The following is a 19815-nucleotide window of genomic DNA, read 5'->3' on the forward strand; positions in this document are numbered from 1 at the left end:
AAAATTTGGCAAAAAAATGAAATTTTCAAATTTCATCCCCATTTGCCAATAACTCTTGTGCAACACCTAAAGGGTTAACAAAGTTCATAAAATCAGTTTTGAATACCTTGAGGGGTGTAGTTTCTTAGATGGGGTCAATTTTATGGAGTTTCTACTCTAGGGGTGCATCAGGGGGGCTTCAAAAGGGACATGGTGTAAATAAACCAGTCCAGCAAAATCTGCCTTCCAAAAACCATATGGTGCACCTTTCCTTCTACGCCCTACTGTGTGCCCGTACAGTAGTTTATGGCCACATATGGGGTGTTTCTGCAAACTACAGAATCGGGGCAATAAATATTGAGTTTTGTTTGGCTGTTAACCCTTGCTTTGTTATTGGAAAAAGTGGATTAAAATTGAAAATTTGCCCAAAAATCTAAATTCGGAAATGTTATCTCCATTTGCCATTAACTCTTGTGGGACACCTAAAGGGTTAACAACGTTTTTAAAATCAGTTTTGAATAGCTTGAGGGGTGTAGTTTCTAGAATGGGGTGGTTTCTATTATGTAAGCCTCACAAAGTGACTTCAGACCTGAACTGGTCCCTAAAAATGGGGTCTTTAAAAATTTCAGAAAAATTTCAAGATTTGCATCTAAACTTCTAAGCCTTGTAACATCCCCAAAATATAAAATATCATTCCCAAAATGATCCAAACATGAAATAGACATATGGCGAATGTAAATTAATAACTATTTTTGGAGGTATTACTATGTATTATAGAAGTAGAGAAATTGAAACCTGGAAATTTGCAATTTTTTACTAATTTTTGGTAAATTTGGTATTTTTTTATAAATAAAAATGAATTTTTTTTACTTCATTTTACCAGTTTCATGAAGTACAATATGTGACGAAAAAATAATCTCAGAGTGGCCTGGATAAGTCAAAGCGTTTTAAAGTTATCACTACTTAAAGTGACACTGGTCACATTTGCAAAAAATGGCCTGGTCCTTAATGTGAAATAAGGCTGTGTCCTAAAGGGGTTAAGTGCTAATATAATAAAATGTTCTAGTTATTTTATGGAATCAAATAGCTAGTATCAAGCTCCTCAGAATGTATGAAAGTGTTAAAAAAATTAGGAGGTAATTTGTTATACTGAAATACGGCTATATTAGGCAACATTTCCCCACCCATGCCAGGTCTAAAATTGTGGGCGTGGCATGGCTGGTGAAGGGGACGGGCCTGCACCTCTTGATAACTTCGGCGGATCCACAATCAGATATAGGTGCCTAAAATAAATGACCCCCTAAACTTCTCATTATTCCAGATCTGAATCCTCAGGCCTCTTTCACACGACCGTGTGTCCTCCGTGGCCGTGTTGCGGCCTGCATACGGCGGGTCCGCAACATATAGGGCACCGGCAGTGTGCATTCCGCATCACGGATGCAGACCCATTCAGTTGAATGGGTCCGCAAATCCAGAGATACGGTGCAGAACGGAATGGAACCAAGGAACAAAAGCAATACAGATTGCTTCTGCGGGGTTCCATTCCGCAAAAAGATAGAACTTGTTCTAGCTTTTTGCGTAACGGAGGGATCACGGTACCCATTCAAGTGAATGGGTCTGCGATCCGCATGCGGCTTCCCCACGGTCGGTGCCAGTGCATTGCGGAACGCAATTCGCGGTCTGGAGCACGGCCATGGGGGACACACATTCGTGTGAAAGAGGCCTCACAGTGCAGTGGCTTTGAAGTGTTTGCCAACAGCTCATCCTGCTTTACCTGCCTCCTAATTCACAATCATAAATTTGTAATCATATTGTGTCAGTCATATTGTTAGAAGGGCTCTCATCCCCTGATCTGGATCTTGAAACCCCAAAATTCCCTACTCTGTGAATGAGTATGAGTTGCATCTAATTGTCAGTCCTCTTAAGAAAAGAGCTGCTAAACTATAACTTCACTGCGTGAAAGGTCCCAGAAGAGCTCTAGTGAAGGTTATTATAGTGTCAGCAGGGATTAATGAATTGCAAGCCTTACAGTAATTTCACTCAGATGCAGTTAAGAAAAAGACAAGATGCAGACTATTCACCAAACCTAGCAGTTTTACTATATACCCTGAGTGCTTTCTGGTTATAGTCACTGGAAGTCTGCTGTACTATTTACGTTTGCATAAAATAACATCAATGTAAAGCACAAGCAGTCATTAGGTGAGCAGTGATAATATTATTTTGTGCATCTGCTGCCCTCTGGTGACTATAAATATACTGTACGTTTATACAGTGATTTTAAATTGTTAATGCATTTAATAAACAAATCTGCCTCTACACCTATTAATTAAATATCCTACTTACAATTTGTAATCAATTGCATAATTAACAGCAAAATTCCATCAAAATATGTCATATCATTTGATGTTTGTGGTTTATTGTTGGCTATTAAGGAGTTTTTGTTTTTTCTCTAATTTACTTTTGTATTTGGATCATTGTCTTGCTATATAACTCAGCTAAGCTTCATACCCTGGTCCGATGGCAACACACTGAGAAAATTTACTAATGCTGGCTCAAATTTATACAGGATAAACTTAGACATCACAGTCAGAAGATGTGCCAAGTTTTCAATGTGCTAGATTGAGTGCATCTTATTAGAAGTTAGACACTTTTCCTTTCACCATCTTAAAGGAGCTGTTCACTCTTGGGGACCTTTTGGGCAGAGCCCCCAACATGACCATACCCGAGGCTGGGAGCATACTTACCTGCTCCCACTGCTGGGTTTGGGCTTCTTTTACTCCCCCCACCACTGCCTCCTGATTTCCAGTATCATTTTCCAGTTTGACACGGGTCATGTGGCTTCAATGATAACATGTACTCCATGTGTCACATAATCAAGGTACATGGCATGGCACATGGGATACATGTCACCATTACAGCCAGTGATTGGCTGAATTGGACTTGAGACTTGCTTTCCTTCGTAGTGGCTCTGACTTCCATGGCAGTTGGTATGCCACCATGGTAGGTCTGAATACAAAAGAGGTACTTGACATAAATCCCAGATGTTGGGTGGATGTTGAGGGTGCAGGTAGTCAAGGGATGAGGACCTCTGGCTCTGGCTGAGGCCTTTCACGGGAACATAGAACACCGTCCGACGATTCCTGCAGACAGCACACCCGTCCTGTTGCAGCTGGGTCATCCGGGTATACCTCCGGTTCCGTCCGCGGCATCGGGGGTTTCTCCAGGCAGGTCACGGCTACAGCATAGGGCCCCTGAAGGGACTCCATGGCGGTGTACTCCACCACATCTCCCGTATAGAGGCTGTGGCGGGCCTGAGGGAGGTAAGGGCGATTCACGGAGCGTCTGTTGACATTAAGCTCCTGCCCGGTCTTGTCATCCCTAATGAAGCCAGACCCCCTCTCAACCAAAAAACACACCACACTTCCGGTCCTCCTCTCTAAAAGCGGGTCCCTGGGCTGGGGTCGATCCCATACCCTTCGGATGCTGGCACGCACAGTTTTGCACCTTTCGCTCCGCAGCAAATTCAATAAAGTCATTTTTAAGGGGTTTTTCGGCAATTCTATAGGCAGTATAATCCAATGGAACATAGATTTATTCTGTTCGGATCCTGTTCGTGACATCAAAATTACATCAAGCGCCTCCCCCAGGGCCCTTTAAGAGGAAAAAGTACTTGTTTTCGTGACGCCAGTTGCAGTGAAGCAACAAGGGCACAGGGTCCCTTTAAGTGATACTGTGGATGGTACCCAAGTGTAGGAATGCCAGAGTGGTGTAGGGTGGCCTAAAGGTGTTGGTGCACATGTCACGGTGCTCCTACCTGGATACTCTGGGCCCCAGGCGTTGGCTCCGAAGCAATGAATAGGGGGGTTGTTGATGAAGGGGATGCAGAAATAAATTGAGTCCAGATCTTGTTATGAAGTTCAATAACAGCTTTACTTTGCATAAATGTTTCTCCAACAGTTTCAGGCTTTGTCTTGGTTCCCAGCAGACTTTAGCATTAACTCTGGCAGGCGAACACACTCAACTTTGTTACAACGGTTGCTCTCTGGCTCTGCTGTGCTGACAGGCTGACTGAATAACTTTGCTTTAGCTGTCTGCTGCAACTTCTCTTTTTGTAGTCTGACTTTAGTTTAATCCAGGGAATTTTGGTCCTGGCTTCAGAGGCTCCAAGCTGTGGCCTCCACATCCAGCAGAGCTGAAGGTGCTGTAGCTGGCTTGGGCAAGGCACATCCAGCAGGGATGTGCACCTGCAGCACACCCTGCCTTGGCAGCAGGGCTGGGACAAGGCCATTTGGTGCCCAGGGCGAAGATGGCAAACTGCGCCCCCCCCCCCCCCCCCCCGTTTTTAAGAAAGAATCAATGTTGTTTCAAAACAAGAATATACTTAGGCCTCTTTCACACTTGCGTTGTTGGGATCCGGCATGCACTTCCGTTGCCGGAGGTGCCTGCCGGATCCGTAACAACGCAAGTGTACTGAAAGCATTTGAAGACGGAACCGTCTTCCAAATGCTTTCAGTGTTACTATGGCACCCAGGACGCTATTAAAGTCCTGGTTGCCATAGTAGGAGCGGGGAGCGGGGGAGCGGTATACTTACAGTCCGTGCGGCTCCCCGGGCGCTCCAGAATGACGTCAGAGCGCCCCATGCGCATGGATGACGTGATCCATGTGATCACGTGATCCATGCGCTTGGGGCGCCCTGACGTCACTCTGGAGCGCCCGGGGAGCCGCACGGACGGTAAGTATGCTGCTCCCCTGCTCCCCGCTACACTTACCATGGCTGTCAGGACTTTAGCGTCCCGGCAGCCATGGTAACTATTCAGAAAAAGCTAAACGTCGGGTCCGGCAATGCGCCGAAACGACGTTTAGCTTAAGGCCGGATCCGGATCAATGCCTTTCAATGGGCATTGATCCCGGATCCGGCCTTGCGGCAAGTCTTCAGGATTTTTGGCCGGAGCAAAAAGCGCAGCATGCTGCGGTATTTTCTCCGGCCAAAAAACGTTCCGTACCGGAACTGAAGACATCCTGATGCATCCTGAACGGATTACTCTCCATTCAGAATGCATTAGGATAATCCTGATCAGTATTCTTCCGGCATAGAGTCCCGACGACGGAACTCTATGCCGGAAGACAATAACGCAAGTGTGAAAGAGCCCTTAAAGCAATAGAACAAAGGACTGTGGGACTTTGAAAGTATTCATTTTAAAACACGTGTGTAAACACGAATATGAACTTTGCCCCACGATAGCTCTTTTGTAGAACCCCCATAAAAACTTACAGTTACTTGACTTGGCCCTTGGGGATCTCGGACGCCACTTCAACACTTGGCCGGGGGCTCGGCAGAGCTGATGTTGTGCTTTATCCTAATGAGAAAGATTTCATAATAAGGATTTGGAGAAGGGGCAGAGGAATAGCAGAGCAGGGAGAGGCTGGTGCTGCTACTAGGGGGTCATACCATGGGGGAGTAATAAAACCCACCATAATGCCCCCCCCAGTAGTAATAATTCTCCTTATAATATGCAAAACATACCCCTTTGTAATGCCCCCAGTTGAGCTAATGTTCCCATAATGTGCCAACATAAAATACCCCCCTTCTCAGTGCCCCCGTAGATGACCCCCATAGTGCTCCCCCCTTCCCCATAGTACCCACCATAATGTGTCCCAGTATAAAATGCCCCTATACAGAGCCCCCCATATAAAATATCTTCTTTTTAGCCTCAGTAGATGCCCCTAAATAATCTGCAGTAAGATGTGCCCCCATAGATGCCCCCATATCATGTGCCAGTAGCCAGAGCCCCCCCCATATCATGTGCCAGTAGCCAGAGTGCCCCCATATCATGTGCCAGTAGCCAGAGTGCCCCCATATCATGTGCCAGTAGCCCCCCATATCATGTGCCAGTAGCCCCCTTTATTGCCAATAGCCCCCTTATGGGCCAGTAGCCCCCCTTATGTGCCAATAGCCCCCCTTATGTGCCAGTAGCCCCCTTATGGGCCAGTAGCCCCCCTTATCATGTGCCAGTAGCCCCCCTTATCATGTGCCAGTAGCCCCCCTTATCATGTGTCAGTAGCCCCCCTTATCATGTGCCAGTAGCCCCCCTTATCATGTGCCAGCCCAGTAGTCCCCCCTTATCATGTGCCAGCCCAGTAGCCCCCCTTATGTGCCAGCCCAGCCCAGTAGTCCCCCCTTATCATGTGCCAGCCCAGTAGCCCCCGTTATCATGTGCCAGCCCAGCCCAGTAGTCCCCCCTTATCATGTGCCAGCCCAGTAGTCCCCCCTTATGTGCCAGCCCAGCCCAGTATTGTACCTATATAAATAAAAAAAATAATAAAAAAAACTTATACTTACCTCCAGCAATGTGATGCGATGCAGGCCGCCTCTTCCGTCTGTGTCCCTCGCTATACGGCAGTCAGGCGACGCGATGACGTCATCGCGCCGCCTGCACCGGCCTCTGATAGGCTGCCAGCACTAGGCCGGCAGCCTATCAGAGGAACAGGAGGGGACACACCTCTCCCTCCTCTGCCGCAGCGCAGGCATCTGTATTGCCGTCCTGAGGACGGCAATACAGATGACTATGGAGATGAGCGCTTCCGCAATGGAAGCGCTCATCTCCTGCTCTGCCCTGCCGCCGGCCGCGGCCGCCCTCACTTGTCACCAGGGCCGCGGCCTTGCGGCACTCAGGCTTGCCGGCCCACCGGGAAATTTCCCGGTATCCCGGCAGGCCAGTCCGGCCCTGCTGCGCCCCCCTCCTTGTAGCGCCCAGGGCACCCGCTCCTTCGGCCCCTGCCTTGTACCGGCCCTGCTTGGCAGGGAGTGAACTGCAACTGACTCTAACTAACTAGTCTCCTCCCTTCCTTAGAGAGAGGGTTAGAATGGAAAGAAGGGTTCCATTCTCTTTAACTGTAGCTCTGCCATGCTTGCTGCTAGCTACTGGTGAACCAGGTACATTACATAAACATTAACAGTTACATAGGAATAGCAATGCACATTGTATAGGACCTGCAATAAATGCATAAGCTGACATTGTGTTAGCCCATAGGACACAGTAGCGGGGTGCTGAGTGGTAATGGCACTCTAGGTCATTACACATGGGGTACACATCACTGCTGTACTCAATCATTGGCTGCAGCAGCTATTTGACCTATGTCAAACTAGATGTTGAGTGTAGGCGGCAGCAGAGGAGCAAGGGAGATGAAACCCAGCAGTAGGAAGCAGATAAATATGCTTCTGTCTGCTCTCCCCACCCATATGTGTTTGAGAGGAATTGACAACCTATTTAAGGCTGGTTTACTTGACACAATTTTTTTTGTATAAAGAACTGGAGCACATCATAAATCTGTTGCTTTTCTACAAAGTCATTAAGCCATAACCCTGTATCTAGGCACTTTAAAGTGTTGTCTGTTGAGGCACTGACTTCCAGCTACATAGCTACTGCAGTGCAACTGATCATCAGGGTATTGGTTGTCGGATACTTGCCAGTCATATATTGATAGCCTATCCTAGGGAGAGATAATGAATAGTAAAATCCTGGAGAACCTCTTTAACAGTATTCTAGTACAGTCAAGAATTCCGAATATCTTTAATGAATAGTTACTTCAATAATGTGACAATAAAACATACCTATATGATTGCACTACCACCACAGTATTTGTCCTATGTATCCAAATAAAGAAGCAGCACTCCAAAAAAAAGATCAAAAAAGTGATTTATTTACCCAATGGACAGCAACGTTTCACTCCCTCTATGGAACCGTTCTCAAGAACACTGGCTGTAGCTGCTAGTGAGATCTACAATATACCTGAAATGTTTTGTAACTTTTTGGATAACTTTTAGCTGTGTCCTTTGATTAATTCTGGGCAGGTTTACCACTTCTTCATTTAGAGGTAATGGCTTTCACTAAGGACAGAGGTAAGTAGGAAACATGGACCTACATTAGGATTGTCTGAGCAGGCTCGGACTGACCCACAGGGGTACAGGTGAATCCCCCTGTGGGGCCCTCAGCAAGGTGGGCCCCTAGTCTTGCACCCCTACACAAGTGGCACATAACACAGTAGACTAACTGCACTACATACATATATTCAATGTACAGCACCTCAACCAGTCTTTGTTCATATAAAACACTTAGATTATTAAAGAAACTCCCCAGTTTGTTATTGTAGACACGATCAGAGCTAAGATGACTTCTTGGTACAGAGTAAAGCTAGCCAGTATCCTCTTTTCCCCAAGACCTACCTTCTCAAAGGGACCCCCATATTCAATCATCTGGTAGCATCTTGCTGCTGTGTGAGCAGGTAATATTTGAATGTATCCGTACGGTGGGCCCCAAAAATAAATTTTACTGGTGGGCCCTAGTCATCCCATTCTGACACTGTGTCTGAGTGTTCCTTATGGTTTAGAGGTTTAAAGGGTTTATCTCATCACAGAAATTGGTGACATATTGCTACAATATGGCTCTAATGTCTGATCGATGGGTAGGGGGACATGCACAGATATCATAAGGCTTAGAACAGAACTTAATATAGACCCCAGTGAGATATCTGATGAATTTACTCAATTTTTTTTTTGTGTAGGAATATCTTAATAAAAAAAAGTCTTGCATTTTCCCACTTTACCCAACTTCTATGTTGGAACAAGTGTAACAGATACTTTATAAAGTATTTCAGTGCATATGAATTTATACACTTACCACTGAACTTGGTGGAAGCTGTACATTGAGCACTCCCTATTGGTCGCTGCATGAAAAAAATGCTATTGTTATATGTTGGAAAACAGAAGAAGGACCACCCCGCACTTCGACCCCATAGTAGTGCTGTGGCCTTCCTCGATGGTAGGTATGCCATTAGTGGTAGGGGTTCAACTGCTATAACTCTTGCCAATTTCTAAGTAAGCACTGTGTCACGTGGCTTCCTGTGTGCTCCACTTGTTGTTTTTTTCCTCCGAGTGGCTGCATGGGTGACCATTATACTCAATAGCTGTCTAGACTATCTGTAAAATGTCAACCTTTTTTTTATTGATCAGTGAAGGACCTCTGCTAATCTTATATTGGTAATTCCACTAATGTCTGTGATGAGACAGCCTAATTAGAGTTGAGCAAACACCTAGATGTTCGGGTTCGGGGAGGTCGGCCGAACTTTAAAAAAAAGTTCGGGTTCGGGACTCGAACTTGAACCCCATTAAAGTCAATGGGGACCCGAACTTCACTTTATTATTTTCCATTATAACATGGTTATAACGGAAAATAATAGTATTAGCTTTTTCAGATCTGAGTTTTCACGATCGTGAAAACTCAGATCCGACAGTATATTCTAAAACAGAGGTGTTCCCATGGTGATAGGGACGCTTCGAATTAGAATATACTAACTGTGTACATAACTGCCCCCTGCTGCCTGGCAGCACACAATCTCTTACAGGGGGCTGTGATCCGCACAATTAACCCCTCAGGTGCCGCACCTGTGGGGTTAATTGTGCCGATCTCAGCCCCCTGTTAAAAGAGATCGGGTGCTGCCAGGCAGCAGGAGCCAGACCCCCCTCCCTCCCCAGTATTAAAATCATTGGTGGCCAGTGTGGCCCCCCACCCCCACCCCCCCTATTAAAATCATTGGTGGCCAGTGCGGCCCCCCCCTATTAAAATCATTGGTGTCCAGTGCGGCCTCCCCTCTCCCCCCCTAATTAAATTCATTGGTTAACAACCCCCCCCATCGTTGGTGGCAGCGGAGCGCCAGTTCCGATCGGAGTCCCAGTTTAATCGCTGGGGCTCCGATCGGTTACCATGGCAGCCAGGACGCTACTGCAGTCCTGGCTGCCATGGTTACTTAGCACTTATAGCAGCATTATACTTACGTGCGCTGTCTGTGGCCGGTCGGGCGCTCCTCCTACTGGTAAGTGACAGGTCTGTGCTATAAGCAATGCGCCGCACAGACCTTTCACTTACCAGTAGGAGGAGTGCCGGACGGACACAGACAGCGCATGTAAGTATAATGCTGCTATAAGTGCTAAGTAACCATGGCAGCCAGGACTGCAGTAGAGTCCTGGCTGCCATGGTAACCGATCGGAGCCCCAGCGTTTAAACTGGGACTCTGATCGGAACTGCCGCTCCGCTGCCACCAATGATGGGGGGGGGGTTGTTAACCAATGAATTTAATTAGGGGGGGGGGGAGAGGGGAGGCTGCACTGGACACCAATGATTTTAATAGGGGGGGGGCCGCACTGGCCACAAATGATTTTAATAGGGGGGGTGGGGGTGGGGGGGCCACACTGGCCACCAATGATTTTAATACTGGGGAGGGAGGGGGGTCTGGCTCCTGCTGCCTGGCAGCACCCGATCTCTTTTAACAGGGGAGGCCGCACTGGACATCAATTTGATTTTAATAGGGGGTGGGGGGGGGCACCTGAGGGGTTAATTGTGCGGATCACAGCCCCCTGTAAGAGATCAGGCAGGTGCTGCCAGGCAGCAGGCGGCCGTTATGTCCACAGTTCTCAGTATATTCTAACTTGAAGCGTCCCCATCACCATGGGAACGCCTCTGTGTTAGAATATACTGTCGGATTTGAGTTTTCACGATCTAACGCAAATCCGATGGTATATTATAACATAGAGGCGTTCCCATGGTGATGGGGACGCTTCAAGTTAAAATATACCATCGGATTGGAGAAAACTCCGATCAGATGGTATATTAATATTACCCGAACACCGAACCCGAACCCGAACTTTTACTGAAATGTTCGGGTTCGGGTGCCGAACACCGTAAAGTTTGGTACGAACCCGAACTTTACAGTTTGGATTCGCTCAACCCTAAACCTTATGACTTACCCATACAGTGACAGCGACATAGGGTTGATATATTGTAGAGAGTTATTAAAGTTGCATAGCAACCTTTATTTTCTCTCAATTCTCCCATAATTTTTTGTTGCTAAGATGCCTGGACCTTAGGCAGCAATGCAAGATCTAGAACCCTACACAAAGAGTTATGCAGTGATCCAAGCTGGGTTGACTTGGCTACTGAGTGTTCCTAGGCTTTGATGCTAAAACGTGACTGTCTGAATAAGGTTTTAGATTGACTGAGTACAAGTAACTGAACAGATATAGGATTTGCTCATTACAGGGCATTTCATTTTTTTTTCGGGGGGGGGGGGGGGCCCATTTATTTTAATGGCAGGCGAACATGAAAAACCTTCAGATCATATTTGCAGCCACCAAATACTTAGTAGAAGTGCACAAATAGCCCCACAACATGGACAGTGACATACTAGAGGGGGATCAATGACAATTCCAACAAAAAATATGAATCTTGATCAGGGGACATTTTTATGTGTCTTAAATGGAAATTCTCTGAAATGTGCCCTGTTGGAACCTAGAAATCTTTTATTTTAGGCCACGGGAGTATGGGCCCTAAAAATTAGGCATTCACCTGACATAAAAGAAATTCTGATTATGTGGCTCAAGGTACATTATGCGGTCAATCGATAAAAGTCCCTATAGAAGAGCAGTATTTGTGGAGGAAGGTATATCACACCGCTACCTCAATCCGTTTTTTGGGGGGGCAAGTGGTATATCACATTAGAAATAGTTTGTTCCAATAGCGTTTGGTACTCTGTGTAGCTGAGGTAACGCAGCAAAACCACAAACTAATGCTGCGCTACCCAAATGCACTATATAGATATTATATAATTGGTATATAACACCCCTGCTTCAATAAATTTTTGTGGGGGGCAACTGGTATATCAAACCAATTGAAATTATTTGTTCCAATAGCGTTTGTCACTCTGTATAGCTGAAGTAACGCAGCAAAAACCGCAAACAAATGCTGAACTACCCAAATGGACTATATAAAAACTATATAATTGGTATATCACACCCCTGCTTAAATCAGTCATTTTGGGGGGCAACTGGTATATCACAGTAGAAATTATTTGTTTCAATAGTATTTGGCACTCTGTGTAGCTGAGGTAATGCAGCAAAACCGCAAACAAATGCTGCACTACCCAAATGCACTATATAAAAAGTATATAATTGGTATATCACACCCCTGCTTAAATCTGTTTTTTTGAGGGGCAACTGGTATATCACACCAGTTTAAATTATTTGTTCCAAAAGTGTTTGTTACTCTGTGTAGCTGCGGTAACGCAGCAAAACCGCAAACAAATGCTGCACTACCTAACTGCACTATATAAAAAGCAAATAATTGGGATATAACACCCCTGCTTAAATCACTTTTTTGGGGGGGGGAGGCAACTGGTATTTCACACCAGTAGAAATTATTTGTTTTAAAAGCGTTTGTCACTCTGTGTAGCAGCGGTAACGCAGCAAAACCGCAAACAAATGCTGCACTACCTAAATGCACCATATAGAAAGTATATTATTGGTATATGTTGTGGAAATTTTATTAGGATGTGTTTCTAATATATTGTGTATTGTCATCATGTCTCTCAGTGTCAGGGTAAACCATTGGAGTGGATATCTTCCCGTGTATGTCCTGTCACAGCTGCTGGGCGCAGAGGTCTCCGTCGGCGAATGGTCCATGTGCTAAGCACTGGGCTGTGGGCCGGGGGAAACTGATGTGTTCAGCAGAGCAGTGTTTTGTTGGCTGATGTATGGACGCCGGCTAGGGCCCCCGCGCAAGACGCAGATTTATTGGTTCGGCGTGGATGCATTTGTTAAGAGAACAATATATGAAAGGAACGTGCGTTTGTTGTCTCTAGTGCGCCTGATCAGCCGCTGGAGATAATGACGTTGTCTTGTAAATAAACATGCATGAGGATCATAGTAACTTTATCTGGCATTGATCACTGAGCAAGGCTGGATACAATTAACTCCAGTTGTTATAGGATACATGTGTTTGTTAGCTGGCTATGTTATTCTAAGTGATGGTGTCTTGTCTTCCTATGTCATCACTTCCTGCATCCTTGTTACATGAAGTAAGTGGTCGGGTGACTGGCCAGCCCCTTTTCTATTGTTACTGTGACCATTTAAGTTGCATTACTGAAATAAATGAACTTTGCACGATATTCTAATTTTTTCGAGTTTCACCTGTATTTGTTCCAATAGCGTTTGGCACTCTGTGTAGCTGCGGTAAAGCAGCAAAACAGCAAACAAATGCTGCACTACCTAAATGCAGTATATAGAAAGTATATTATTGGTATATCACACCCCTGTTTCAATCAGTTTTTTCTGGAGGCAACTGGTATATCACACCAGTTGAAATTATTTGTTCCAATAGCGTTTGTCACTCTTTGTAGCTGTGGTAATGCAGCAAAACCGCAAACAAATGCTGCACTACCCAAATGCATTATATAGAAAGTATATAATTCGTATATAACACCCCTGCTTCAATCACTTTTTTAGGGGGGCAATTGGTATATCACACCTGTAGAAATTATTCGTTCCAATAGCGTTTGCCACTCTGTATAGCTGAGGTAACGCAGCAAAACCGCAAACAAATGCTACACTACCCAAATGCACTATATAAAAAGTATATAATTGGTATATCAGACCCCTGCCTCAATCAGTTATTTTGGGGGGCCACTGGTATATCACAGTAGAATTTATTTGTTCCAATAGTATTTGGCACTCTGTGTAGCTGAGGTAACGTAGCAAAACCGCAAACAAATGCTGCACTACCCAAATGCACTATATAGAAAGTATATAATTGGTATATCACACCCCTGCTTCAATCAGTTTTTTTGGGGGGCAACTGGTATATCACACCAGTTGAAATTATTTGTTCCAAAAGCGTTTGTCACTCTGTGTAGCTGCGGTAACGCAGCAAAACCGCAAACAAATGCTGCACTACCTAAATGCACTATATAGAAAGTAAAAGATTGGTATATAACACACCCCTGCTTCAATCCCCAAAAATTTTTTGGGGGGGGGGGCAACTGGTATATCACACCAGTAGAAATTATTTGTTCTAATAGCGTTTGGCACTCTGTGTAGCTGCGTTAATGCAGCAAAACCTGAAACAAATGCTGCACTACCCAAATGCATAATATAGAAAGTATATACCGTATATACTCGAGTATAAGACGAGTTTTTTGGCACATATTTTTGTGCTCAAAAAGCCTCCTCGTCTTATACTCGAGTCTAGTCTAGCTCCGGTAATACAGGCAGTGCGGGGGGCGGCGCTCACTCACTGACGTCACGCGCATGCGCCGCCTAGTGGGAGAAGGCGCGTGACGTCAGTGAGTGAGCGCCGCTCCCCGCACTGCCTGTATTACCGGAGCAAAGACAAAGTAAGAATACTGCTGTGAGCGTCGGGGAGGGGGATCTGTGTATGGCACTGTAGGGGGATCTGTGTATGGCACTGTAGGGGGATCTGTGGATGGCACTGTAGGGAGATCTGTGGATGGCACTGTAGGGAGATCTGTGGATGGCACTGTAGGGGGATCTGTGGATGGCACTGTAGGGGGATCTGTGGATGGCACTGTAGGGGGATCTGTGGATGGCACTGTAGGGGGATCTGTGGATGGCACTGTAGGGGGATCTGTGGATGGCACTGTAGGGAGATCTGTGGATGGCACTGTAGGGTGATCTGTGGATGGCACTGTTTAGGGGGGAGATCTGTGGATGGCTCCCTGTATTTAATGCAGAGTGTGTGTGTATATAATGCACACACTCTGCATTAAATACAGGGAGTCACCCTCTTGCAGATGTGTGTATATAATGTAGAGTGTGTGCATTATATACACATACACTCTGCATTATAGCTGCATTTCCCACCCTAGTCTTATACTCGAGTCAATAATTTTTCCCATTTTTTTGGGGTAAAATTAGGGGCTCGGCTTATACTCGGGTCGGCTTATACTCGAGTATATACGGTAATTGGTATATCACACCCCTGCTTCAATCACTTTTTTGCGGGGGAAACTGGTATATCACACTAGTAGAAATTATTTGTTCCAATAGCGTTTGGCACTCTGTGTAGCTGAGGTAACGCAGCAAAACCGCAAACAAATTCTGCACTACCCAATTGCATTATATAGAAAGTATATAATTGGTATATAACACCCTTGCTTCAATCAGTTTTTTTTGGGGGGGGGGGGGCAACTGGTATATCACACCAGTAGAAATTATTTGTTCCAAAAGCGTTTGTCACTCTGTGTAGCTTCAGTAACGCAGCAAAACCGCAAACAAATGCTGCACTACCTAAATGCACTATATAGAAAGTATATTATTGGTATATCACACCCCTGCTTCAATCAGTTTTTTTAGGGGCAACTGATATATCACACCAGTAGAAATTATTTGTTCCAATAACGTTTGGCACTCTGTGTAGCTGCGGTAACGCAGCAAAACCGCAAACAAATGCTGTACTACCTAAATGCACTATATAAAAAGTATATTATTGGTATATCACACCCCTGCTTTATTCTGTTTTTTTGGGGGGGGCAACTGGTATATCACACCAGTAGAAATTATTTGTTCCAATAGCGTTTGGCACTCTGTGTAGCTGCGGTAACGCAGCAAAACTGCAAACAAATGCTGTACTACCTAAATGCACTATATAAAAAGTATATTATTGGTATATCACACCCCTGCTTCAATAAGTTTTTTTGGGGGGCAACTGGTATATCACACCAGTTGAAATTATTTGTTCCAATAGCATTTGTCACTCTGTGTAGCTGTGGTAACGCAACAAAACCGCAAACAAATGCTGCACTGCCTAAATGCACTATATAGAAAGTATATTATTGGTATATCACACCCCTGCTTCAATCAGTTTTTCGAGGGGGCAACTGGTATATCACACCAGTAGAAATTATTTGTTTCCAAGAGCGTTTGGCTCTCTGTGTAGCTTCGGTAACGCAGCAGAACCGCACACAACCGCTGCACAATAGAAATGCACTATAATATACTTTCTATGTTAGAAAGTATATTATAAGTATATTACACCCCTCAGTAAGTCACACCTATCGATAGCACACCTATACCAGTCCTTAAAAAGACTTTTGTGGCCCTATTAGCTAGCGTTTGGTTTCCCTAACAGTCTGTCCCTGCTCCAACAGCAAGCTTTCCCTACACTGACAAAAGACTGAATGTAAAATGGCGGCCAGATCGGGTTTATTTATAAGGTAGGGGGTATGTCCATGTGCTGAAACGTTACAATTGGCTGTCCTGTACCACCTGATGGATGTGTCATGGGTGAAAGTTCTTCACAATGTAAAAGAATATGGCGCCGGTGGACATCGCCATATGTTAGCCCGTTCGGTGAACGAGCAAAGTTCGCCGTGAAACGACCGCCGGGCGAACCTCAAGGCCTTACTTATAACTTTATGACTTTATGGACAGTTTTGTAAATGGCAGTTTTAAGAATCTGAATTGTGCTTCTATAGAAGAATTCAAATATGGTTGGGAACAGCAAAAACTGGCTACGACTCCCAGCATGCACAACTTCTTGACTGTTCTCAGATATCTCTTAGAAGTGAATGGAGCATGCTGGGAGTTGTAGTTTTACCACAGTTGAAGTGCCGGAGTTTGCTAATCCCTTAAAGAACGGTTTTAGGGTGCTTTTGATGCAGTTTTAGAAGTCATTGTCACTAATGTGTGAAGGGAAGTAAAGAATATAGGAAAGATTCTAATTCTCCTCCTTTTCTGAATCTACGTCTAGTTTTAGCTTCAAAACTGCATGGAAAAATTGTATCAAAACAACACATATGAAATTAACCTTCCCCACCCAACATAGTCAAAAGACCAATGACTTACCTGATGATATATATTCTCCCAGTTGTCCCTGAGTGATCCCCAACTGCTTACAGTTGATGCTTTCTTGTCCAGATAAATCCTGATGTGTTCTTCCAACTCATGGTTCACCTGTTCTAAGGCTCTCACTTTATCTATGTACTCCACCAAGCAGCTATTCAAAGATTCAAATGTGGGGGCTCTTCCTCTTTCCAAGCTTTGGGTGACAGGAACAGGTGGGCCAGAGCTGCGCAGTCCCTGCATAAAAACACTGCTGATACCCAGGGCCCGTCGAGAAACCCGAGTGCCAAGACTACTTACACCTCCAGTTGGAACACTTCCTACATAGACACCTGGTGGCCTGGGGAGGTTACTCGCGCTGCCAATGCTGACTCTACGATTGGTAGTCCCAGGACACTCAGCAGAAGACAAAGCGGGCTGCTGCCCCAAGATAGATGACCTACGTCTTGGTAAAGGCATTGCTGCAGGAGACTCTCTCTACACTGTTCCTGTTCTCAAACAGTCTGGGTTCCCTTCTCAACGTTAGGCTGTTTTTTGGGGGATTTTTTTTACGTAGAATTTTTTAGGATTGCATCTTGTCACACGCAGTTCTAGAACATGATGTTTGTACTATTTGTCATGGAGTGTTCTCTCTCATTGTTCTATGGCTTCCACTGTCTCAGCAATTCTTTTCAGGAATAATCTGATTGTTGTGCATAAAAGTCCCATGAAAAGCAGTGAAAGTGAATATGTAGCCATTTGATACCTGTCACTAAAGCAGGTTTAGGGCTATTTTTTTTTTATATAGGGAAGGATCATACATGTTACACGATCATTTGTGATGTAAAAAATACAGTATGATTGCTGTTTATTTGATATGATTTTCTTATGTGTACTGTACCAGTTTAGGAAGACAATATAGAAAACACTTCGATAAGCTTAGCTAATCACATTTCTATTAAAAGGAGTTTATCCCTTCCAGAACATGGAATATTAAGTGGCTTAATTTAGACTATTAAAATTATACAAAATTATTATTTATAATAATTATTATAATTATTTATTATTATTATTATAATTCTTTGCATTTTTCATAATTTCCATAGCCTTATGTTTTTCTCATTGGAAAAGGTGGGGATCATATATGGTATAATTATATAAGCAGCAGGAGATGTACAGCTGCATTCTACCTTACTTTTTTGCTTTTGGCTCAACATATCCAAAGGTGTGTGAAACCAGATGACCATCATTTAAAGTGAGTCTGTTACCCTTTTAACAACACTAAAGGGGTTCTCCAGGAATTAAAAAAAATGAAAATATTTAAATATTATTTTATAATAAAAAATACTTAGAATGGCTTGTTTTTTCTAGGGAGCAATCATTAGGAGAAATAAAATGGCCGCCGTCCTATTAGTACACACAAAACAAGGATAAGTTACTTCACCACAATGAGCCATAGTGCTGCCTCAACCTTCTCTCTGCTCTGCTTGTCAGAAATCATGATCCTGAATACAGGTGAATCTCTGTGTGAATGGAGATGATAAGGAGACATGAGAGGAGGGTGAGGTGTGGCTAATGAGCAGCACTTGTTTACAGTCTCCATTACCACAGCTTGTCCTGTTTGTCCTCTCTGTACTTCATGTCTCCTCATTAACTAAATTCCCCAGAGATTCAGCTTAAATTCTTATCATCTGTATTCAGGATAATAATCCTTGACAAGTAGAGTAGAGAGGAGGATGAGGCAGCTTTTTAGCTGTGTGATCAGGACAGGCTTCTTCTTAGGCCAGTAATGATACATTCATGGCCTAGGCACATTTCAGTCCCATTTAAGTGAATGGAACTGAGCTTCAATACCAAGCACAACCACTATCCAATGGACGACGCTGTGCTTGATAAGTACAGGTGAAACTCGAAAAATTTGAATATCGTGCAAAGTTCATTTATTTCAGTAATGCACCTTAAATGGTGAAACTAACATATGAGACTCATTACATGCAAAGCGAGATATTTCAAGCCTTTATTTGTTATAATTTGGATAATTATGGCTTATAGCTTATGAAAACCCCAAAGTCACAATTTTGAGGAACCCTTTGCTCTTGGGGTATGGATTAATTAGCTGACTAGAGCAGACATCCCAACCTGCAAAAACTCATTTCAGGGAGGTGCACTTCTCATTTCAGGGAGGTTTTCTTTTTTTTTTTCTTTCACAAACTTTTTATTACATTTTCTAAACATAATGGGGTAAATAATATAATTAAAATGGAGGGTTAAATGTGTAAATGTATTTAAAAAAAATACATCTCTCTCAATAGTTCTATAGCTACTGAATGAGACAGAAGAAGATGCCTTTAACATATATATCTCCTTGAGAAGCCAATTTGACCCTAAAGGGTTAATTCAACCTGGAATCTAAACTCTGTGTCATCTGTCACTTCTCTTATCTCTCTACTCTGCTATCAGTGAACCTTTCCGGATATGTTGTTTCACATGCGGGTGTCAGGGAGCCTCTATCTAATAGCGGGAGACTCCCTGAACTTCAGGGAGACTTGAGATCCCTGCTAGAGGGTGACACTTTGAGCCTAGAATATTGAACCTTTTCACAAAATTCTTATTTTAAGCTGCATTATTGTAATTCCTTTTAATTTGCATTACTCAAATGGACTTTTGCACAATATTCAAATTTTTCGAGTTTCACCTGTATATATGAGTGAAGTTCTCAAAATTTCGATTCGGCTGCTTTGCCGATTTCACAAAGAAATTTTCTATGTGACAAATTACTTCATCATGAAGCTTATTTCTTTGTGAGTAGAGGGAGCAATAATAGCGAACGCAGATGGTGCTGCCCCCCGTCATTGAACCCCTCAGATGCCGCATTCATCGCTGATCATAGCATCTGAGATGACTATTGAGGGCTGTCAATAGTTATTCTGTTAAAAAAAAAAATATATTATTCACCTTATCCATTTGCTCGCGAAGAGTCCAACGCAGCCATCTTGATTGAAGATCCAGCGCGAAATCACGCGCAGTGAATGATGACAAGATTTTGCGCAGGATCTTTATTCAAGATGGCCACGGCAGACTCTTCCTACGCAAATGGATGAGGTGAGTATGAATTTTTTTTTTTACTGCTATTATAGGGAAAATTGATTCGTGACCACAAATCGCGCGT

The 19815-nt window shown here is 44.0% G+C and overlaps 1 protein-coding gene across 1 annotated transcript in view; it reads right to left on the bottom strand.

Annotated features, from left to right (window-relative positions):
• BFSP2 (beaded filament structural protein 2) overlaps nucleotides 1–17126 on the bottom strand; it is a 100869-nt gene extending 83743 nt beyond the window's left edge. The window contains exon 1 of the mRNA XM_040433297.1: nucleotides 16671–17126. Within this exon, the coding sequence (XP_040289231.1) occupies nucleotides 16671–17126 (456 nt within the window). The remainder of the gene's footprint in view (nucleotides 1–16670) is intronic.
• Nucleotides 17127–19815: the final 2689 nt, after the last annotated feature.

The sequence above is a fragment of the Bufo bufo genome, chromosome 5, assembly GCF_905171765.1.
Source record: "Bufo bufo chromosome 5, aBufBuf1.1, whole genome shotgun sequence".
Classification (NCBI taxonomy): Eukaryota; Metazoa; Chordata; class Amphibia; order Anura; family Bufonidae; genus Bufo; species Bufo bufo.